A 25,873-nucleotide genomic window follows, 5' to 3' on the forward strand; every position below is an offset into this window, starting at 1 on the left:
AAGACGCCTCACTCATTGATTCCCGGCTCTTTCAATTAGTATTTACTTTTGCACTGTATCATTATAATCGCTCCTGTTATTAGTATTATAATTAACCCTCATCTTTTCTTGAGATCACATTTAATAGCCTTAAATGTTTTCTTTGGTCTGACTTAATTAAAACGGAGTAGACAGAAAATAAAGGTTTATCCCTGTACTTTGCCATGATATAGGTAAGCACGTTAGAGAAAGAAAAGGTGAAATCCTTAAATCACAGATGTTATTATTTGATCAAGTATTGACATATTTCATTTATTATACTTTACAATATTTTGTGGAGCACAAAAGTAATGAGTTCACTACGAAGGAAAGACGCCGTCAGTGGCTCAATTAACTAAGGTGGTTGCTTCTCAAATTCTGAGCGTAGTGCTAGCCCGAGTTCGATCCGAATTAAAGACTCGTCATAATTAATAATAATTTAAAAAAATCTGGAGTGAAATCTTTATAACCAATTTGAACTAAATAATTTTGAGAGATACTGTGGAAGGATCACATAAGAGATCTGTTCGGGAATCATCCCCACTTCAAATCACCATCTAAATGCGATGACTAATTGCGTAAGGCAGCTCACGTATTTACATTAATTCATCTTCTATTCGTTGCCATTTGACGTCCATGAATAAGGTGATAACAAACCCGCTGTAGTAGATCAGGTTGAATTTGCTCTGCTGCACCAAACATTTAAAGGTGTCAATCCGGAGCACTTCAGAGTGGCTGAGAGACACGGCGCAGATCAGTCACTGACACACAGACACACATGGGACACTCCGAGGTGAACAGTGCATGTATCAAGTTAGCATTGCGCACATATCAAGGTCAGCATTAAAGATCCTCTTGAGTGCTGAGGCAACAACAAAAAGCAGCGGGATAAACACATCTGGACCTGCTGCCGAAAAAGCATTTGCTTTTACCAGCAGCATCCCTCCCTCGTGAACACATCTTCACATAAGAACACATTCCACCTTATTAATTTAATATTTAAAAATATAAACCGCCAAACCCACCATCAACAACTACAATAACAAGTGAAATCGTCACTCAAATATTTTTTTTTTGTTATAGACATAAACCAAGATGCCCATTTCCATTTGATATATCTTTACTAGTGTTCTCGCCTTGCTCGCTCTCGGTCCACGGTGGAATTTGCTGTTAAATGGGAAAAAAAAAGAAAAACAGACTCTTTTGGATGACAATTCATAATGGGTGGACGTGGGACCTGAACCCACGCAAGCCTTATTATGGAGCAGCAATGCTACCGCTGCACCACTACTGTTTTCAGCAGGGTGGATGTATATAATGTATGTTTTTTATGTATGTATGTATGTATGTATGTAATGAAGACAAAAACAATTATATATAGATGTATACTATATGACATATGTTCAGTGTTGCATGAAAACGTTGCATGAGGCGAAGAATGGATATTTATGAGAGTATTATAGTGAGAGATGTGTCGTCACCCGTATTACTAAAGCTCTTCTTTGCATGATGTATAATTTATAATTTTATTTTTTGCCACAAAGTATTATCGGGCACAATCATTTAACATGTATGGATCATCCACAAACATTCATTTCAATGGGAATTCTGTCGAGTTTTTGAACTCTGTTGATGCCATATGTACTTCAAATGGGAGCTCGATGAATAATGATTCGAAGCACTAAGACATGCACACTGGAATCGTCAAGCTTGGTTAGAAGCACTGAGCACACATGCGTAGTACTGAGATTGCATCATGACAGGGCTTCAATGCCTCGAACATGCACACTGGGTTAACAGAGGCTTCGAAGCCTCCAGCAGATTCAAAGCCTCTGACATGCGCACTGGGTTAACTGAGGCTTCGACGCCTCAAGCAGATTCGAAGCCTCGAACATGCGCACTGGGTTAACAGAGGCTTCGAAGCCTCGAGCAGACATGCGTAGTACTGAGATTGCGTCATGACGGGGCTTTGAAGCCTCAGACATGCGTAGTACTGAGATCATGACGGGGCTCTGAACCCTCAGACATGCATAGTACTGAGATCATGATGGGGCTCCGAAACCTCAGACATGCGTAGTACTGAGATTGGATTATGACAGGGCTTCGAAACCCTCGAGCAGACATGGTCACTGGTTACTGAATCTTTGTGAAGCCTCAGCACACTCAAAGGCATTGACCTCTATATTTTGAGAGTCTATCTGACACTTAACTCTCTAGTTATATTTTGTAATTCGTATTGACATTACACACTTCAGTTAATATCGTTAAACTACAATTCAGGTAGTTGCTGAGAATTAATTATTGTTCTTGTGGATTGCTGTGATTTCCTTTGTCTGATACATACCTGTAGTGCTGCGGTGGGTTGGCACCCTGCCCGGGATTGGTTCCCTGCCTTGTGCCCTGTGTTGGCTGGGATTGGCTCCAGCAGACCCCCGTGACCCTGTGTTCGGATTCAGCGGGTTGGAAAATGGATGGATGGATGGATACCTGTAGTGTCAAAGATATATTGTCATATATCAACTTTATATATACTGTATATATAAAAAGATTAGGTAAATTGTGCAACCTTTTTATGGAATGGTTAATTTTCTTCAAAACCGTACGTCATATAGTATACATCTATAAATATACTTTTTTCGTCTTCATTAGGAGAATACAACAATGATACTCTCGTGTCAATTAAACCAATTTAACGTGCATATGTCAAACAACATATTTCTACATCCACCCCAGTAAGAACAGTAGTAGTAGTTCAGTTGTGCAGAGATCATTAATTATCCCGATTAGGTGGCTCAATGGTATCGCAACTGTCTCTCAGTAACAACAACAGGGGTTCGCGTCGTTGGTCCTCCTCTTGTGCAAGGTTTTTTTTTTTCAATTCCTCCATTTAACAATATTTTCAGCTTGGACGGATAGCGAGCGAATCGAGCTATCGAGGGATGGTTGGGCTACCATAGTCAGGCAAGGGTCACACGTCACTAATTATATTGTGTATGTAAAGAGTTTCACTGTAAAACGTAATAAGCTTCATATTTGTGTGTTTGGAGACCATGGTGTCCTACTGAATTTGTATTGTAGAAAAACAAACTACTGTGCAGCATGCCTAAATGTGTCTTTTCGTTTCTGATCGGTATACGGCACTTCCAACTTGGGACAATTCGCTATAAACAGTTTCAGCCAATCAGCGCCTTCTAAACATGCAGAATGACAGTGTGACCCTTTATTGTAGCAGTGCAGCATCTTCGTTTCAGTCAGTCATTGTCCTGTTAGACTATTTACTGTTAAGTGCTGCTTGAGGTACCATTTAAAGTACAACAGGTAGCCTACGTAGTTCTTAAATCGATATTGAAATGCACACAAAAGTCTCCTAAATTATTTATTGAAATGCCTATACATTTACAGTGTCCATTTTAGGAAGTCGTAGTTTTTACTTGTTCCCGTTATTAGGAATTATAATTTCTCAGTGTCACATATTATTCGTTACTACTCGCGAGTCCTGTATCATTGAGATTCTGTTTTATATTCTGTATAAGCAAACTTTTTAAAAAGAGCGTTAATTGAACTGACTATAGCAGACTTGTCATCTTAAAATGACTTTATTGATTTGATATTGACAATTAATCATAAGGTCAAAAATCAAGGAGGATGTGAGTTTGCATGGACTGTGCCGTTTCTTTTTTTTCGTGACATCGCGTCAGTAGAGAGTGCGTGACGTTAACAATGCATTCTGTCCTAAATGACAGCGCACACGCTTTTTTATATTTCCTAAAGGCCAATGTGTCTCAATTTGCTCATTAATATATTTTGACAGTGTATTTTAGTGAGAATGATTATAAACATATTACCCACGTTCATTTCCCATGTAGATATGTAACGTTTGGTGAGAATAAATAAAAAGTAACAACACATATAATAGTTATGTTGCATTGTTTATGATTAACAAAATTCATAGTTTATCTGAAATGCTCTACTTATACAGTCGATTTATTCCACTTCTGAAGGTGTACATTGTCAGTATTCTCCATTGCATTTGCCCCCGAGTGTAACGTGTGCCAGTGCAACTGAAGGGTGGCAGACGAGCTCACGTAATGGGTGACAAGGCACATCCTCACCCTGATGCCGAGGCTCTTGTCATGAATATTCCCATCTTGTGCTTTTCTCGTTTCTTGCCAGTTTACTATTATTATTGGACACGTATGTAGAGGAAATGTGTGTCTTATTTTATGTCTATGAAAGGAAGGACGGTAAAGCCTTGAATGAAACTCAGTGTTGATGCTTTGAGTAACAAGACAGGTGAGGAGCAGGGAACGTTAAATGTGACAGTGACTGCGGGGGATTGTGGAACTGGAGGATGGTTTAAGAATACAGAAATGACAAAAGCTTAGTCTTTCAAAAATTCTATTTACATCAATGATTTACTCTGTTGTGTTGCAGTTCAGAAGATTACTTCTTTACCCCCCCAGCGCAGCCTTTGATAAGATGCATTCAGAAGGAAAGGATGTTGCTGACAAAGTCAGGTGCTTTTTTGAAAGTTTGGCTCCAGATGTGCTTATCCAGCTGCACCTTCTTGTCAGTACTTGAGTGAGCTTTATGTTCACCTCTGGATGAATTCGCAAAGTTTCTTTACAACTTTTTGTCTCATTAAAACAGAAATCCTGAGGCTTTCCTTAAATTGCAGAAGACACTGTTGATGGCGTTGATTCTGTTTTATAGACAGTTGTGATTAGTTATGCAGCACACGCTTTTACTCACATTGCTTTTTGGAAATCAATAATACAAATCAGCTACAGATCTGGGAATCACTGAATAGTAAAAATGTTTAATGAGAGTGTCTTGCGCATATACTGGTGTAATGACCACGTCGGCTTTAGTGAAGCATTTCTTAGCCTCTCTGATATGATCGACATGGCGCAGAGTAGATTCTGGATTGTTATAATACGTGCTACCTTATGCAAAATATGCTCATTAATTTGTTACAGATTCTAGGTGGACACGATTCCACACCAAGGAAAAAGGTGCCCCATGTAAATCGTTCATAATGTCTCCAAAATATATTTGTTAACTTACAGACAAGTACTACTTAACTGTTTTATACAAAATCCTTATTTCAACATATGCGAGCCCCAATTAGGATTTGAACTCGGGTTAGCGCACCTTATCGCTGTAGCACAGACAACTGCTTTTACGATTTGAGCCAAAGCACTTTAACAGACTAGTGAGTGACCAAATCGACTGCTGACTGCGCAGATATCAATGACGTCATTACGCTAGCGTGCCTCAAAATCACGTGACGGGCGCATTTGAAGCAAGCCTCGAAGCGGCGCTTCGAGCTCCAGTGCTTCGACAGCTCGACACAGTATTGAAACTTCAGTATCGAGCGGCCCATCACTACCCAGCAGATCTGGCAGGCCAAGAAAAATACAGCAGCGGCATATGCGCAGGATTGTGAGAATGGTTACAGACAACCCACAGATCACCTCCAAAGACCTGCAAGAACATCTTGCTGCAGATGGTGTATCTGTACATCGTTCTACAATTCAGAGCAATTTGCACAAAGAACATCTGTACGGCAGGGTGATGAGAAAGAAGCCCTTTCTGCACTCACACCACAAACAGAGTCGCTTGTTGTATGCAAATGCTCATTTAGACAAGCCAGATTCATTTTGGAACAAAGTGCTTTGGACTGATGAGACAAAAATTGAGTTATTTGGTCATAACAAAAAGCACTTTGCATGGCAGAAGAAGAACACTGCATTCCAAGAAAAACACCTGCTACCTCCTGTCAAATTTTGGGAGGTTCTATCGAGCTATGGGGCTGTGAGGCTAGTTCAGGGACTGGGGCACTTGTTAAAGTTGAGGGTCGGATGAATTCAACCCAATATCAACAAATTCTTCAGGATAATGTTCAAGCATCAGTCACAAAGTTGAAGTTACGCAGGGGATGGATATTCCAACAAGACAATGACCCAAAACACAGTTCAAAATCTACAAATGCATTCATGCAGAGGGAGAATTACAAAGTTCTGGTATGACCGTCACAGTCCCCTGACTTGAATATCATCGAAGATCTATGGGATGATTTGAAGCAGGCTGTCCATGCTCGGCAGCCATCAAATTGGACTGAACTGGAGAGATTTTGTATGGAAGAATGGTCAAAAATACCTCCATCCAGAATCCAGACACTCATCAAAGGCTATAGGAGGCATCTAGAGGCTGTTATATTTGCAAAAAGTGGCTCAACTAAGTATTGATGTAATATCTCTGTTGGGGTGCCCAAATTTGTGCACCTGTCTAATTTTGTTATGATGCATATTGCATATTTTCTGTTAATCCAATAAACTTAATGTCACTGCTGAAATACTACTATTTCCATAAGGCATGTCATATATTAAAAGGAAGTTGCTACTTTGAAAGCTCAGCCAATGATAAACAAAAATACAAAGAATTAAGAGGGGTTCCCAAACTTTTTCATATGACTGTATATTCCTCGATATGTATAGATTAAATACTGGAGTTTCATGTTGGGCCTCACAGCTCCAAGGACTTGTTGTCTTTTCACTATATTTGGGGAGTTTGCTTGTTCACCTGTTTTGCTGGCGGGCACTCCTTTTTCCTCCACAACCCTACAATATGGACAGCTCAGAATTGGCTAGTTATGAGCAAGTGTGTCCGCTGATGCATGGGCATCTTGACCAGTCAGTTCCTGGTTAATGCCTTGCGTCCAGTGCTGCAACCACATCATACTGTATTAGAATAAATTAAAATGAAAATAGTTACTTAAAATGCCTGAAATAAAATAAGCTTCCTAGCTTCTTTATTCTTAGTCATCACACATATTGTTACAGGTAATTAAAAAAAGTCCATACACCCCAGATTTTGCTTTTACAAAAAAGGGAAAATACATCATCTATATACAGTAAATAAAATTGTAATACCATCGGTCTGTCTTTTGGTGTTTTTCCTGCTTCATTTGATGTTGTTTATCCGTTTTGTAAACTAAGGACCTCTTTTCAACCCGAAGATCACGGCTTGTTTGTTTGTCAATAATGCAAAAGTGGCTATACTGATTTTCACAAGATTTTGTATTAAGGTTGAAGTTTGTCCTTCGGCAAGGGTGGCTGCAATTGTGGCGTCAAAAAAAAAAAAAAATCACTCAAAAACGGCCAAGTTGAAATTCATGAATTTTTACATGCATATTACTGTTGAGGGTGGCACGGTGGCGCAGTGGTAGCGCTGCTGCCTCGCAGTTAGGAGACCCGGGTTCACTTCCCGGGTCCACCCTGCGTGGAGTTTGCATGTTCTCCCCGTGTCTGCGTGGGTTTCCTCCGGGCGCTCCGGTTTCCTCCCACAGTCCAAAGACATGCAGGTTAGGTGGATTGGTGATTCTAAATTGGCCCTAGTGTGTGCTTGGTGTGTGGGTGTGTTTCTGTGTGTCCTGCGGTGGGTTGGCACCCTGTCCGGGATTGGTTCCTGCCTTGTGCCCTGTGTTGGCTGGGATTGGCTCCAGCAGACCCCCGTGACCCTGTGTTCGGATTCAGCAGGTTGGAAAATGGATGGATGGATGGATATTACTGTTGATACAACTCAACGTTCAGACTTTAAGGCCTAAAAAAATTCCAATGAGAAACGGCTGTAATAATTGGGGCTAGTACAAAACCAGAACCATTCTATCACACTAAAACAGTTCAGCTGATGATGAGCCGACATCCTGCTGTTTCTCATGAGTAATTGAGTATGGCACGTTCTTAGGAAAGCTGTAGTAAGAATCTGTTTATATTTGTGCCCAAAATAAAAAAAATGATCATAAAATGATTCCAAATATCCCAGCTTTAGATGTAAAGCTAAGTCCACACTGCCATTCCAATGTTTTTTTATATATTTAACGAGTCTTGAAATGAGGAAACATGATACAAGGATAACTTTTTTTTTATTTTTTGAAGAAAGGGAACAAGAAACACCTTAAGATGATAACAATGATGAGTATGCTTATAATTCCAAGAATGCTTCCAAAAATGCTTTTACGACAGCAGAGAAATTATCTGTTATCAGAGAGATAGTGTAGATGGCAAATGAGACACTTGCATATCACTCAGCAATGACAAAATGATCAACCTTTAAAAACCACAAATATTTGCTTTCTTACCTTAACCCATTACACAAATATACTCAGGCAATGGCAATGTATATACTGTGTACACATCTTAATCCAATTCAGAGTCTTGGGGGGACAGAGCCTATCCCAGCAGCACATGGCACAAAGTAACAACTAACCTTAAATCTGACTCCAGTTCATCAGAGAGGACACACCCTCTCTCACACACAGCTAATTTAGACTTGCATGTTAGTTTAATGAAAAGTCAAAGCAAAATAACACCTTTTATTGGCTAACTAAAAACATTACAATATGCAAGCTTTTGAGGCAATTCAGGCCTCTTCTTCAGGCAAGATGTAATGTTAGTTTAAGAAAGACATCTTTGGGGAGAAAAACACAAATAGATGAAGAAAAGCCCACTCGGACACATGCAGCAACCAACCATGGGATTCAAACCCAGGACACTGGATCCATGAGGTAGAAATGAAATGCACTACACCATACTAGTGGGGTAAAACTCATTAAACTACAGTAAGTGGACAAAAATGTATTATCTGTGTATGCTATATAGGTTGATAATTAACAAACACTTGATTTTTTTTTTATATTATACCTAACTATCTTTTTCTTTCTTTTTGTAGTCAATGAATTCATAGGTGAGAACCTCAACTCATTTCCGGAGACAAGCCTTGAATCAAGAGAACTCTAAGCTACCTTACTTAGCTACATTTCTGGCAGCTTTTTCATGATAATTCGAACTATAGAGGTGTGAACAGTAATTATTAACAAGTGTTAGCCTGCAATATTCCTTGTCTAACAATCAATGCATTTTTCCTTGGCCAATACATCAGACTCTTAGTGGAATCTTTCTTGCTATCAGTTGCACAAGGTTCTCAGGAATAGCTTTCAAAATATTTTGTTTTACCATGTGACAAGTGATGGACTGGCACTCCATCCAAATTGGCTATTTCCTTGTAACCATGTTGGTGAGAAGAATCTAAACTGAATTAAGTGGGTTAGACAATGGATGGTTGGATGGATGGATGCATTGTTTTTATAATATAACCTAAGATCCACTGGTAAGTCTTTAGTAGAAAGAAAAGCCATCGTAGCAGAACTGACCTCTTACTATTGGGTACATCTACATAATCAGTTTGAATTCTGACCTGGTCTCTGTCTGTGTCAATTTACACATTTTTCTCTCCTGCATCCTAAAGATTTGCCGGTTAGGCTAATTGGCGACTCCTAATTGGTTGTTCTAGTGACTGTGCATTGCAATGGATTGCCACTGGGTCTAATGCTGCAAATGCTCTAAAGTTAAACCCTACTTATGTCCTGCTTTCAAAGTCTGCACATGCATGACACTATTGATATATGCACAACTGAGGCAATTTGACCATAAAAAAACTTCTTGTATTTTTTTATATATTTTTAACAAATCTAAAATTTTTTGAACAAAAATAGCACTTTTGTCAAAAAAAATAAAAGGGACATTATGCTTAAACAATATAATGCACTTGTGAGACCACATCTGGAGTACTTTGTACAGATCTGGTCACCATACTACAAGAAAGACATAACAGCACTTGAAGTTGTGCGGAGGAGAATGATTAGGCACGTCCTGGACTTAAAAACATGTCCTACTCTGACAGGCTCAAAGACACTTAAACTGGTTTATTGTCAAGCAAAGGAGGCTAAATCCTAATCCAGGTCTTCAAACTTCTTAAAGGCATTAATAAAGTAGAACCCTGCCAAATTCTTTGAACTTTTCGGTGAATACCATTTGCAAGGACTCCAGCAAAAATCAAGGGGAAGTGTATTGAAGACTGAGCCAAGAAGCACTTCCTTACTCAAAGAGTTATGGGAATCTGGAACAAACTACTAACTCATGTATTTGAAGCAAAAACCTTAACATCCTTTAAGAACTATCTGGATGAGATATTGGGACAGCTCAGCTACTAGCTAAACAAAGAAGCCCAATGGACTGAATAGAGAAATTAATAATAATTTAGCTTAACAGGGTTCAGAATTCCAGAGTACACAAGCTCCAATAATCCATTTTCCAATTTAGTTATCCAGTTGAATCATTTCTTGATGTTCTTGTAATAAAAGCCTTACATACACTCTGTCAAAAGAGAATAGCGGCATTCAGAAGCAGAGGTGTAATTTACATGCAAGCCAGCATTAGCCAGACATGCAATTATAAGGTCTGCATGTATGTTATGCTTACAGCTGCCACAAGAGAGCCATATATCAGGTTCACTATAAAGTTCAACTTTAACTTCAAGTTAATTGGCATGTGCACACTATACTATGAAATTCTTGCTTGCATGTGTACCAAAAGGGATTATCTGAACTGCTGCTATTTAAAGGTAAAATGGCACTTAAATGACACCCCAGGTACTACCAATATCAGAGTTCTAAAGCTGGTTTACTCCCCATTAGAATTCACTACAGCACTCAAGCTCTTGTAAAACTAGTAACATCCTATTATTGTGAATATTTATGTATTTTATATCACTGTGTATTATACACACACACACACACACACACGCACACACATTATATATATATATATATATATATATATATATATATATATATATATATATATATAAAGTCCTCCACATGTTTTAAAATTGGATAGCGCACATTCCAGGCAGTAAGCAACCTATAACAGATTTTGTCATTTTCATCAACATAAAATAGCTAGCATATAGAAACCATGCATGAAAAACTAAACACACCATTAGTGCTTCAATCTCTTGAAAATATTATTTGAGCCATGTGTTATTAATTATGAGAACCTGATTATTTGATGATCAAGAAGTGTTAACACCTGTGAAAGAATAAGACATACTCCGATAAAGGTTTGGGGCAGCCACCCGTATAATCTCAAAATCCTTGGCTGCAAAGTTGCAATGAAGAGTAATAGCACTGAAGTGCATACAAACGAGTCCAAAACCAGACTGAGGAATTAGGAAAGAGGGCAGGGTTTTAAAGGGGAAGACAGGAAGTGAGGTCATAAGGATCAGGGATGTGTTCGTTCTCCATTGGACCGAGCCCGGACGTGACGTCAGAGGGGCCGGAGCCAGTCAGGTCTCCTTCCATTGGCTCGGTCCCGGAAATGATGTCACGAGAGCCAGGTGGAATCTCCCGGGAACGGTCTGCAGGCAAGAGAGAAAAAGAGTCAGTGTACTCCGGCACCTCCCAGTATGTCTCAGAACTGCCGTCCCTCAAGCCCTTTAGCTGCCTCCCATGCGCACGTGTGTGACACACCTCAATATAAAAACAGAACCTTTGGCCAAAATGCAAAACAAAAAAGATGCAGAAGCATTTGAAGCTGTGCAGAGAAGAACAGCCAGGTGCCTCCCCAGGACTTAAGGACATGTCCTACTATGAATGACTCAGAGAATTAAATCCATTTGATTGGGCACATATTCCAGGTTTTCAAAATTCTCAAAGGGATCAATACAATAAAGCAGATCAAGCCACATTCTTTTGACAAAATAGTGAATAATTTATAAGAAGGGCCCTTAAGACTGAAACCAGGAAACAGTTTTTTTTACTTAAAGAGATGTACATAGGAATCTGGAACAAACCACCAAGTCATTCAGCTGAACTGGAAACCTTGTCAACCTTTAAAGGGTATCTAAGAGGAGATACTGGAACAGCTTAGCTATTAGCTAAACTAATGAGCTTGTCTCCTCTGAATTGTCAAATTTCTTATGGCAGTTCAGTCTGCAACATTCAGGTTTGGTGGAACTCCATGCTAAGGAGAAAGACCTTGGCAGATGTCTCAATTCAATAGTCTGAGAGAGGTTAAAAAACCTTTTAGCAAACCAAGTCTTCATTCTATACTAAAATGGTGTATTTGCAAATCAAGAACAATCAAGAAAGCTGACAATATTCCTAGGAATAAAGTTCCAAAAAATTCACTCCAAAGATCAGACTGCATGATATTTTGAAAAACTGTAAAGAACCAAAAAGCCACTGTCAACATGGAAAAGTTACAATTTAGGACTTTATCATTAGAAAAAGTATAGCTGTCATAGCAAAAAAGCAGCAAAAGCTCTCTTACTCCACCATAACCATAAGATTTTGGAATAATGTCTTCTGGCCAGACAGAGGTAAAGCTGACTTTCTTGGTTACCATGAACTTCACTGTGTTTGGCTAAAAAGGAAAACTCCTATGGAATGTAAAGTGCATTGGTGAAAAGGTAATGATATGGAGTTGTTTTGTAGAGCCCCAGGGCCTGGACACCCTAATATGAACTCCTTTTTAAAATTTGATTATTGAGCTCATCTGCCTGATAACCAAAGCTTGGCCAAAATCATACTATGGAACAGGACAATAATAGTGACCATACCAGCAAATCCACAACTGAATAGCAGAAAAGAAAAACAATTAGTTTTGGAAAGGTGAATTGAAAGTGTAGACCTTAACTTCATTAAAATGCTGTGGTGGAACCTTCAGAGAACTGTGCATAAATGAATACCCTCAAATATTAAAGAAGTTGAAGAAGCATTGAAAGGAGAAGTAGCTCAGAATTCTTCAAATACAACGTAAGAGTCAGAGAAATTCATACAGAAAACACTTCAGGCAATTGCTGATAAAATCAGTTGTACAAGGTAGTAAACTGAGGGTTTACCTGCTTTTTCACAAAAGCCTTCTGTAATGTAACACTGGATAGGACTCCAGTCTTTATCATGGTACCACCACATCTCACATGGTTAATTTGGGATATTTGGTCAACCAGAGCTGCATGTTTCAGGGAGGAAAAACAGAGGGCCCAGAGAAAAATAAATCAATACAGATGGTAACAAGATAAAAGGTGCAGCATTCAACTTAAGACCACACTGAGGCAGCAGCACAAGTCAGTACTACACTGTGCTATGCATGAATATGTAATCACAAATTAAAATCTACAGTATGTTGTCTGTCACCTGAGGTTAGCTTTATCAAATTTGAGTACTAGTTCAGAAAGAAATTTCTCCAAGTGACATAAAGCTTCCCATTTTTGAATCTATACCTACAAATTTATCCCATTATTACTTTAGATAGCAGAAATACATTACTATACTCCACATGTGATTCCACATACTGTATATGTTTCATTATATTTTTGGGGGGGGGGGGGGGGGTTAACATTTGACATACATATCCCCCAATATGTCAGTGTTCTAACTTGAATAAGCCAGTGCATGTTCACAGCTAAACTGGAGTCCTAGAAGGTTTGTCAGTTCATTGCTAGACACATTCAACTATGCTTATTTCATGTACACCTTACCTTGTCTAAAGCAAGTCACACTAGCTTCATGTGCTTACTAAAACAGTCAGTTTACCATATGCCACATGCAATCTTCAAGCATTTTTGTTTATTTTGTTAAATCTGATTTGTCAAATCCTTCAATTTTCTCTCTCTCTTCCTTTCATGTTATATAGGATTTATTCATAATACTTTTCTTAGAAAGACTGTGGGTTGAGTCTGCTTTTTACTGCCAAAGCAACCAAATTTTCCACTTTAACATTATATTTGTGCCTAGTGGCATGACAGCATTCCCATTTCTTGCATGATAAAAATGACTTTTTCACATTTACCGAGGTCATTTAATGAGTATTAGATGAACTGTTGAAAGCAAATGTGCAAAATATGTCAACAGGGTGGCTGTGTTTACATGTGAATCGTAAGGAAAGCACATTTATTTGTAACATTTTAAAATGTAGGTTGGTTTTAGCTGTATTTGATTTGATCTTTTTTCCTATTTTTCTTAGGAGATTAATTTACACATTGTAAATTTGTTGTTGACAGAATATGCGGTACAGTCATATACAAAAACATGTTTTCAAAATCTGCTTATGCTTTCAAGTATGAGTATTTAAGTAATCTGTAAAAATATAAGGAGGTCCTGATTTTTGTAGTGCTTGGACAAAGTTGAATTTTATTATATTCAGATTAAACTAAACAGTTCATAAAAAAATAAATAAATAATCAGTCTAGTAAAGCATGAAGCATGTTCAGGGTCTAAATCCATTTTTTTATTTTTAAATTATTATTGTAAAAGGCTGGGAAAAAGTCTGAAGTATACTTTTGAAACATTGTGTGAATTTAAAAATGAAGTATAAATCTAATTTTGAATAATATATCTAAAAATTCAAAATGACTAATCATTGATTGGCCAGACAAAAAACTAGACGGATGTTTGGCTATAGGTGGATTGAGTTTTAAAATAATTGACTTAATGTATACAGTTTGGACATTTCTAATACCACTGACCAGCATTAAATTCATATTCTGGTACATGTTGTCTTTCTACTAGAAGCAAAAACTCTAAAGGATGTATTAACTGCAGACTGATCACATCAAACATAAACAGATCTCTTTTTTCTGTTTTTAGTTGGGCTATTGACATTTGTCACAACACAATTCTAACTTACACTTGTTCTCAGTAAAAGAAGCAAACATAACACATTCAATAGTTTCACACATTTCATAACAAGCACATCAACATAAAAAGTCATTGTCTAACCTGCTTAGTCCTGAACTGGTTTACAAGGGGTGCTGGACCCTATCCCAGCTAGCATTGGGGGTAAGGTAACAGCAAAACATGGACAGGGCGACAGGACAAACAAACACAAATACACACCCCAAACACACACTAGGGCCACTTCATTACCACCAACACATCTAACCTGCAAGTCTTTGGATTGTGAGAGGAAACCGGAGCACCCAGAGGAAACTCACACACACACAGGGAGAACATGCAACCTCCACACACAGAGGACCCAGGATGTGAACCCGATCTACTTACTGTGAGGCAGCAGCACTACCACTGCACCAGCGTGCCGCCCAAAATGCAATAAAATGACTCAGCAGTCCTCATTATTGCTTATCAGGCAGGTTCCACGGTCACATATGACAGCTAGGTTTTGTGAAAGTCCAAAAGCAAGAGAAATTGAGTATCACCTACCAAAGCTACCCAACTGGTAGGTCAAAAGGCACAGACACAAATGCACACTGCCTCTCAGTAGTCACTGCATATCATAGCTAATCTAGACATTTCTAGATACACATGAATACCTAAAGGGAGCATTTGTCTTCATCAATTTCATATCATGTTGTGCGTCAATCTCTCACCTCTCTCCAGAGGTCTACAACAAGCTTTTTATTAGATGAAATTTAGGGCCAAACTGTACGATATGTAGAGATTCCTAATTAGTTCAAATCACACGGAAGTCTAATTTTCTATAACAACAGATTTTATTTGACTGTATTTGATTTTTCATTGTGAAAAATCACCCTTTCCTTTTGCAAATATATGCTAACACAGCTCCTGAGCAAAGTCCATAAGTGATGTTTATTTGTGAACTGGCCCATAATTAGGACGCTGTCAACATTGACTAAGCATTCATAGTTGGTACAGGTTGCTTATAAAGACCAGAAACCAAATTAGCTGCCAAACGTCACAACTACTGTATCCCTGAATCTCTGGAAAGAACAAGTTTAAAAAAAAAATTTAAAAAAATAGGAAGAAAATTCTGTTATCAAAAAAGCAGATTTTAAAAATTGTATGGGCAATAATGAAAATGCAATGTACTCTAAGCTTAAAATGTTTTAATATTTCTCTAAAAAGAATACCTTCACATAAAGTCAGGATTATTTCTGTCTCAACGCTGTATTCCAGTAGACATACTCAGGTAACTGATTTTAATTTTGTGGTTCTAACTGGCACAGTTCATTAAAAACTGAGCTTGGAAGCATGTCCTTGGCCTTGTATTCCTCTTATATTTCCAAAGCCAGCCTGCCTTGAAAGTGCAAGGTCATTGTCTGAAGTCTTGGAGATGATCGACAGGAGTATTGTGAACCTGTTAAAACAGACATACTGTATGTATACTGTACATCCTGTACATTAGAATGGGGTCAAGGGGTGGTCTAAGATTTTAAATATTTGTAGGGTAGGCTCAATTAACATAGCTAGCATACTATCTAACAAAATATTTCACTTTTTATTTTTTGTGTCTCATTTAAATAGCTGTATATTATTTCTCACTTTATATCCTGAATTTGAACATTTACTATGACACAGCACAAGGTTTACTTTCATTCTACATTAGCGAATAATTCTTTGAGTAATACAAATATTTCTATACATGAATTTCATTTTCCCACATTCTGTTTTTAAAACATACCTTTAACCTAAAATGCAATCTTCTATTTAGATTAAACTATGACTCCCAATTTATTAGAGAGTATATATTTCCATCACCATAAGTTTTAGACTTTGCTGGAGAAATAGGGAACTGGACACTGCACAGAGCAGAATAGTCTTTACCAAAATTCAGTATTTTACTATCAAAACTGACACAGTCAAGATTTATTTCAAGGACTTGTTTATACCACACTTAATAAATGCTGATACTGGCTCTGTGTTTAAGGTACATTATGTTAATTTCAAAAACCAAGCTGTCCCACTATTATATTTTCAAAATATATAGCAAATGAAGGATTAAGTGTTAACATATCAATGCATTATTGCAAGTTAATAATTTTTAACTACTACCTCACAGATCTTAAGCCTTGGGTTTAAATCCCATGCATATACAGTATTGTAGAGCCTGTGGGACTGTAAATTACTTATCTTTAAGTGAATGTGAGTGTTTAACAGTGTGCCCTGGGAGGCACTTACATTCTCTCCCATGTTGTTCCCTGCCTTGTATACGATCATGTAAAGACAGAGTCCAGCTCCTTGAAACTCTGGATAACAGGAGTCAGACGATGGATAGACGAATAAAATGCAATGGTCCAAGAAACTACTCAGAATCCAATTAAAGACCTCTGGCAGGATTAAAAACTAGAAAGCACATTGGAATTCCAGGACTGTGCTGGTGAAAAGTTGACTTACGGTATAGGTTCGAAATAGTTCTGGATAATTAGAGGTATTGCTTAAGAAGCCCACACAGATGTTTCTTTAATGCATATGTAAACTTGGGTTGTGATTTTTAGCATCTCTTTGTCTGATTATTTTGTTTGAATCCCTAAAAAAAAAAAAGAGCAGTGCATTTACTGATTGAAGTGTCACTCACATCTGTTTCTAGGAAAATGATCACCATTATCGGAGTGAGAAGTTAGGCTTTCTGGTTTTTTGGGTCCATAATTGATCAATTTTCTTTGCACCCATCACTGCAAAAATTTTATCTGATTTCTTTCAGCATGTTATAAAGGGAATAGTGTCTTACAATAGTATGTAAAGTTATAGCAATTGAGTTGGAATCTTGCTACTTTTTGATGTGTTTTCAAAGATTTGAAAATAGATTACAGGTGTTTGGAATGGCCTTTTTCTTTGATTTATAAAGAAAATCACACCTGCACATTGTCACTTAGTAAAAAAAAGCAAAAGCCTGTCTAGCACAATGGATTAACAAAGGAACTCCAATGACATATCAGATTACATATCTATTAAATAAAAAAATTAAGAGTGAATCTCACAAAAAAATATCAAATTCATTTTTATGTCTTTTGCTCAACGAAAAGATTTGAAAGTGTCCACTAACCAGTAAAAATATTACATTATGCATTTTCTTAGCTGACAATATTTCAGTCTGTCAGAAAGTTGTGAAAAATTTGAATATCCAATGATACATTTAGTTTCTCTCATATTATTGTTGCCATAAATATAGTAATGTATGTACTATGTAAACTATCACATTAATATTTGTTTATAGTATGAAACCCCTCAAACATAAATGGAACAGGATGTGTAGACAATCGTATCGATATTTTGATGACACACTTTTGATGTGACAGCATTTTCCTGGAGTAAGCTTTGCATAGGTACTTATACAGTATGTGTGCGTGTCTAAAAGTTTCTTTTTGTTTGTTTTGTTTTGTTTTGTTATTGACTGTCAGAAAAGTCAGAGATGGCATTCTTCTAGTGAGCTGCCAACTTCCTAAAAATAGCTTAGGCTCTGAATCAAAAGCCATTCCCTTTTAGCTGTAAAAACCACTAAACATACATAATTGCACGACATTTCATTATTCATGTTTAATGTATTTTAAATTATTGGATTTTTTTTTGCTTATGTTTATATGTTTATATGTATAAAACTTTTGAAATTCAGGCAGCAGAAATGCATGGTTTTATGTGATATAAAAGAGGTAAGTTTTTATTACCACAATAATTTCTAAATAAATTGTTATCTCAAAGCAATATGAATGGGTCACGATTTGTCCTGTAACCACACTGCATTTTTACATATCCACAATTAAATACTGCAGTAATTCATATAAAAAATTTTTTTATCCTTGCTGTATAAAACAAGTAAACATCAAGTGTGATGAAGAATTAAAGACAGCTTGCACACTTGGATGACTGCCCTGCACCCCTGCCTGCAAGCAAGCCTACCTCCTGCTTTGTAGAACAGTCTAAATATTCTTTTAGACGTTTAAGAAAAATATGCTAACCATGTGCTGGCCTTTTGTTCTCTTCTCTGTTCAATGGTTGATGTAGTCTGAAGAGCTAATTAAAAAAAATTTCAACTCAGCTCTGCATGGAATGTTGAAACTTGAAGTTACCAAGTTATCACAACTTTAGAAGATGTGAAAAATGCGTTGGATATTCAGATGTCATTTACAGAAAGTATATAAATCCAGTAGTAATGCCTCTAATTATATTTTAGTCCTTTTTTAAAAATATCAACATATTGAACATCACAAAAAAAAAAATTGTAAGGAAACATTCTTGAAAATATATCATCAAATTAAATCATCATATCGTATCAAATCAAATTATCCTGAGTTGCTTAACAGTTAATAACTATTATTACCATTATAAAACACAATATACTGTATAATTTAACTAACATATTGGTTGCAGGATGAAGTACTTAAAATAATGGACATTGTTTAAATTATTCTAAACATTGTTAACATAAAGGCCTGGAATTGCTGTAATCCTGTTGATAATGCTGTGAACACTTCCTAATTTTTTTTATATAAAAGCATTCCCTTTATATATTACTTAGTAGTTAATTATTGGCAGCCCTCAAGTCCCACTTACATTCTCAAAGAATCTATGGAGTCTACATTTCAACTATTAACCTAACCTAGCACTGCTAATTGTACAACTACCTCAAATGTTTGGCCAAAAAATACAATTTTATTTTCTCACAGATGCCCAATTAAGGAGGATTGAGCTTATTCCACCCCTGCCGTTGAAAGGGTGAAGAAACATAAAAAGTTAGGTGCCAAGAGCAGTGACAGCCAATGCTGCCATCTAGTGTTCATATTGCAGCTAGGTAGTGAGTAATGACAGTTACTCAAGTGCCCCAATTGAAACAAATCCTTAAAGTATTTTTAACATATTTTAGTAATTCTGGTGATTTTCTGGATTTGCTTTACAAATGTATATAAACATACATACTGAACAGGTTTACAATTATCAACAAATATACACATATACGGGCATGCAAAAGTATTCAATCCCCTTGAAAGCCAACTTTCTGCATGACAAAAGATTTATCCACATATTTATCCATTCAGTATTTTAAATGTGAAGTCTTATATTTTAACAATACATTTCCAAAGTCAAAATAAACCATTTTCTGTAGATATTTAACTGAAGAAGAAAAACTCTAAATTTAGTTAATGTTTGCATAGGAATTTAAACCACAGTGCTCTGGAAACTCCACATTTACACAAATGACTAATCTTTTGACCGTAATTAAACATAATTAAGTACTACTTGCGAGTCCTTTGTAAAGCATAGCGGATTTAATACTAACTTTTGAGGTTTTCTTCTTCTGTTAAATATCTACAGAAATTTTTTTATTTTGACTGCTTCACTGCAGCACAAGAGTTCAAATTAAAATTACTGAATGGATAAAAATGTGTACAAATCTTTTATCATTTTAAAAAATTGTTATAACTTTCAAGAAGATTGAATACTTTTGCATGCCAGTATACATACTAGATACACAGAGTATACACATATACAGTGCTGTTCACTCTTATTGGCACTCCTTGTAAAAATTAGTAAGAAGGGTTAGAAAAAAATCACTGCTTGCTGAAGAACTGTCACCTTGCACTGAAAAAATGAGAAACATCTGACTTTTAATTGAAACAAGTTCATTCAAAGAAAACAAAATCTTAATAAAAAAATAAGTACTTTAAACAAAAACACATTTGCCACAATTGTTGGCACCCTAGGAAGTTAATGTGAAACACTGTAACTAAAGCATGTTTCCCATTTAAATTGGACATTGTTATGCTGATTGGAGCGTATAGGAACCGTCCACCAGAAATCCATGACTTCCTGATTAACTGGGATACAAATGTGAGGAGACACAGTGCCAAATTTCCTCAGCCAACCATCATCATAGCAAAGAAAAGAGGAGACTCAATCCAAATGAAGAAGAAGTGTGTTGCCCTTCATAACTCAGGGAATGATTATAAAAAAAATAGTTACTCACCTGAAAATGGCCATTTCTACAGTTAGGGCAATAATAAAAAAAGTGGTCATCAACTGGAACTGTGACAAACTTGCCTAGAAGACCACCTAAATTCATTTTACACCCACATACAGTGAGAAGGATGGTAAGAGAGGCAATAATATCTCCAAGGATCACTGTTGGGGAATTGAAAGAAAAAGTAAAATCCCGTGGAAAATCTGGAATAGCCTGCCAATAGGAATTTGCCAGGCTAATACAGTGGAGCACTTTAAAAAAACTGCTAAAAACACATTACTTTAACATGGCTTTCTCTTAACTTCATTTTAGTTTAATCCTGATGCTGTGTATATTCAATTAATTATCATAACTATTCATGGTGGCTCCAAAATCCGTACTAACCCCTACTCTCTCTTCTGTTTTTTTTCCTGGTTTTCTGTGGTGGCAACCTGCGCCATCACCACCTAATCAAAGCACCATGATGTTCCTACATTGATGGATTAAAAGCCAGAAGTCTACATGACCATCATCATCAAGTCCTTGAGAATCCTAAATACAAAGAGGACTGATCATTAATGTTAGGTAGAATGCCCAGAGGGGGCTGGGTGGTCTCATGGTCTGGAACCCCTGCAGATTTTATTTTTTTTCTCCAGCCATATGGAGTTTTTTTTGTTTTTTCTGTTCTCCCTGGTCATTGGACCTTACTCTTATTCTATGTTAATTAGTGTTGTCTTATTTTAAATCTTACTTTATATTTTTTTCTCTTTTCTTCATCATGAAAAGCACTTTGAGCTACATTACTTGTATGAAAATGTGCTATATAAATACAGTTAGGTCCATAAATATTTGGACAGAGACAACTTTTTTCTAATTTTTGGTTCTGTACATTACCACAATGAATTTTAAATGAAACAACTCAGATTCACTTGAAGTGCAGACTTTCAGCTTTAATTCAGTGGGGTGAACAAAACGATTGCATAAAAATGTGAGGCAACTAAAGCATTCTTTGAACACAGTCCCTTCATTTCAGGGGCTCAAAAGTAATTGGACAAATTACTGGAAATAAAATGTTCATTTCTAATACTTGGTAGAAAACCCTTTGCTGGCAATGACAGCCTGAAGTCTTGAACTCATGGACATCACCAGGGGCCTCATGCATAACGCCGTGTGTAGAATTCGCACTATAACATGACATAAGCACAAAAGCCGAAGTGTGCTTACACACAGAAAAATCCGGATGCAGGAATCTGTGCGTTCGCCAACTTCCGCGTTCTTCCGCTAAATAAATCCCACTCAGTGTGGAAATAAACGCACGTGCATGCACCTGCTGTCCTGCCCCAACTCCTCCCAGAATTACACCTCTTTGAATATGCAAATCAATATAAATAGCCCTTAAGCCCAGCGTTCTGTGAAAAGGCAATGGTAAAAGTACGAGGAAAAATAGAAGAACTTCAGCAAATACCAAATGAAGGCAAAGAAAAACGTACTATTTGTTGGTTTAAACAGTTATATAAGCAACAAAAGGAAGTTGATCGAGTGACATAGCGTGTCGGAGAAACTCGAAAGCTAAAGTTCACAAAGTCGCACAGTGCCCGAAATAAAAAAGTTGTCACATATCAAAGTCGGCGTGAAAAGGCGACTCATAGCCCACCGTCTGAGTGTTAAGTGAAAGCTTATTAGGGTACAGTGAAAAAAAAGGCACACAGTGTGAAAAAAGCACGAAATGTCAACTTTAATATTGAAATTTCCACTTTAATCACGTAGTTTATTTTGCCATTAAAGTAGAACATCATAAACTTCATCTTAAAATCGTTTAATTTACTAGTTTCTCAAATCCCATCATAACTAAAGTAGCACATTAAATGCTTTGTTTTGTATTTGATCTTATATGTGCGCTATGTGCCTGAATCACTACGTGCTCTTCCTCCGACAGGACACAGAATCCATTACGTTCATAATATTACAGCTCTCTGATTAATTAAAATACTGAGAAGTATACGTGATATAATTTTCATGATGATATAAGTTAAAGCACGGTTATTAAACATGGGAACACAGTGGCACAGTGATTGTTCATGTCTTACAGCAAGCTGCTTGCTGCGCCATGCGCGACCTTCAATGAAATGCTTTATTACAGAAGTACTGTCTTTTTCAAACGTACTAACCCCCAATTCCTGTCCTTATTTTTCTTTCTCCAAATACCCAATCGCCACACAATCAGCTCTGTAATAGACGTTAAGCCATCTGTAAGCTTAGAACGCCGATTCTTCAAAACTTTTAAGAAACATCGAAATATCTTCGTAATGTTTAATTATTCTATCCATCTATCCTTCCAGTGTCGCGCCAGCCACAGCATGAATACAGCGCGAGGAGGAACAAACCGTGAACGAAGCTCAAGCTCGCTAGCGCTGCGGCATCGTGTAGTTAAAGTTATTTTATCTGTATAATATAATCAACATATCTTGCTGCATTTCATCTTAAAAATGATATCGCCATCATATGTAAATACGCGCTTTATAAAGTGGCTCAGGTTGTGCAATATTATAACTGTATCATAAGTACAATTACCTCACGGTAACTTGCAAGTGCAAACAGTTCTACAAGGAGCACTTGATGGACTGATTGAGTGCATTTATAGTTCTTGGGATGAAACTGTTTGTGAACTGCGAGGTCCAAACAGAAATGGCTCTGAAGTGTTGGTCGGATGAGAGCAGTTCAAATAGCGAATGGCTGAGGCAGCTAGTGCTTGATGCTGTACCCCGATAATTCTCTTTCCGCTCAGCTGCTGTAGATCTGTGATTCACACTCAGATACAGTGATATAAATACTCCGAGTGGTGCAGTGCAAGTAATATGGAAAAATATGATCTGCTGTGGCAACCCCTAACAGGAGCAGCTGACAGAAGAAGAGGAAGGTGCAGTGAGAGTAACAACGCTAAAGCAGTTATGGTATTAAGAATAGTTTGACCATTCTGTGGACCATTATATTGTTACAGGTTAATTACAATCAGATGCATTAAATTTATGAACGATATGCGGTTAATTTCAGTGTATCTGATAAAGCCGCCGTCGTCAATGTGGATCTAAGAAAGGGTAACCACGCAGGAACAGTAGCACTGCTTTGACGCTGGGTGCCGCCAGTCTGCAAAACCAAGCGGAGAACTTGCGTACGACAGGGTATGAGGTACCGTGGAAAAGTGCGTGGCTTTATGTCAAGTGTAGGTTTTAAACATCGCGATATGAGCGTGGAAACGTTCTAACGCAACATTTCTGTGCGTACGCACCGTTTATACATGAGGCCCCAGATGCTGGGTTTCCTCCTTTTTAATGCTCTGCCAGGCCTTTACTGCAGCAGCTTTCAGTTGCTGTTTGTTTGTGGGCCTTTCTGTCCGAAGTTTAGTCTTCAACAAGTGAAATGCATGCTCAATTGGGTTAAGATCAGGTGACTGACTTGGCCATTCAAGAATTTTCCACTTCTTTGCTTTAATAGACTCCTGGGTTGCTTTGGCTGTATGTTTTGGGTCATTGTCCATCTGTATCATGAAACGCCGCCCAATCAATTTGACTGCATTTAGCTCGATTTAAGCAGACAATATGTCTCTGAACACCTCAGAATTCATTCGGCTGCTTCTGTCCTGTGTCACATCATCAATAAACACTAGTGTCCCAGTGCCACTGGCAGCCATGCACGCCCAAGCCATCACACTGCCTCCACCGTGTTTAACAGATGATGTGGTATGCTCTGGATAATGAGCTGTTCCACGCCTTCTCCATACTTTTTTCTTGCCATCATTCTGGTAGAGGTTGATCTTGGTTTCATCTGTCCAAAGAATGTTTTTCCAGAACTGTGCTGGCTTTTTTAGATGTTCCTTAGCAAAGTCCAATCTAGCCTTTCTATTCTTGAGGCTTATGAGTGGCTTGCACCTTGCAGTGCACCCTCTGTATTTACTTTCATGCAGTCTTCTCTTTATGGTAGACTTGGATATCGATACGCCTACCCTCTGGAGAGTGTTGTTCACTTGGTTGGCTGTTGTGAAGGGGTTTCTCTTCACCATGGAAATGATTCTGCAATCATCCACCACTGTTGTCTTCCGTGGACGTCCAGGTCTTTTTGCGTTGCTGAGTTCACCAGTGCTTGCTTTCTTTCTCAGGATGTACCAAACTGTAGATTTTGCCACTCATAATATTGTAGCAATTTCTCGGATGGGTTTTTTCTGTTTTCGCAGCTTAAGGATGGCTTCTTTCACCTGCATGTTGTCTGTTCACAGCAAATTCTTCCACATGCAAGCACCACACCTCAAATCAACTCCAGGCCTTTTATCTGCTTGATTGATAATGACCTAACGACGGACTTGCCCACACCTGCCCATGAAATAGCCTTTGAGACAATTGTCCAATTACTTTTGAGCCCCTGAAATGAAGGGATTGTGTTAAAAAATGCTTTAGTTGCCTCACCTTTTTATGCAATCATTTTGTTCACCCCACTGAATTAAAGCTGAAAGTCTGCACTACAACTGCATCGGAGTTGTTTCATTTAAAATTCATTGTGGTAATGTACAGAACCAAAATTATAAAAAAGTTTTCTCTGTCCAAATATTTATGGACCTAACTGTAAATGATGTCGTTATTGTTATCAAGTCTCCAGAACCACCATCAGTGGCATTTCCATGCCAACAGATTATTTGGAAGGTATGCCAGAAAGAAGCCTTTTCTGTCAGTTATCCACAAACATAAGCGCCTGGAGTTTGCAAAACGTTACTACATCTTTGACTGGAACCATATTCTATGGTCTGATGAAACAAAAATTGAACTTTTTGGCAACACGCAAAGTAGGTTTTATGTAAAAAGAAGGATGGCTATAAAATATACTGTGAAATATAGTGGAGGTTCTGTGATGTTGTGTGGCTGTTTTTCCTCCAAAGTACCTGGAAACATTGTTAGGGTACATGGCATCATGGATTCCATGAAATATCAGGAGATTTTAAATCAAAACCTGGCTGCCTCTGCCAGGTAACTAAAACTCATCATTGGATCTTCCAGCAGGATAATGATCTGAAACACATGTCCAAATCAACCCTGCAATGGTTAATTGACCACAAAATCAAAATTCTGCCATAGCCATCTCAATTCCCTGACCTGAACCTTACAGAAAATGTGTGGAGTGAGAAGACAGTACACAGGAGAAGGCCTAAGACCCTGAATGATCTGGAGAGATTATGTAAAGAAGAATAGTCTCAAATGCCATGCTCTGTATTCTCCAACCTTATAAAAGGTTATAAGAGAAGACTGTGCTGTTATATTGGCAAAGGGAAGTTGTAC

General features: G+C 37.6%; 1 protein-coding gene across 1 annotated transcript in view; it reads left to right on the plus strand.

Annotated features, from left to right (window-relative positions):
- The window catches only part of nfatc4 (nuclear factor of activated T cells 4), a 186,203-nt gene extending 175,659 nt beyond the window's left edge, over positions 1–10,544 (plus strand). The window contains exon 10 of the mRNA XM_028793592.2: positions 8,752–10,544. Coding sequence (XP_028649425.2) covers positions 8,752–8,819 — 68 coding nt within the window. The 3' untranslated portion in view covers positions 8,820–10,544. The remainder of the gene's footprint in view (positions 1–8,751) is intronic.
- The last annotated feature ends 15,329 nt before the right edge of the window (positions 10,545–25,873 follow it).

The sequence above is a fragment of the Erpetoichthys calabaricus genome, chromosome 2 (genome assembly GCF_900747795.2).
Source record: "Erpetoichthys calabaricus chromosome 2, fErpCal1.3, whole genome shotgun sequence".
Classification (NCBI taxonomy): Eukaryota; Metazoa; Chordata; class Cladistia; order Polypteriformes; family Polypteridae; genus Erpetoichthys; species Erpetoichthys calabaricus.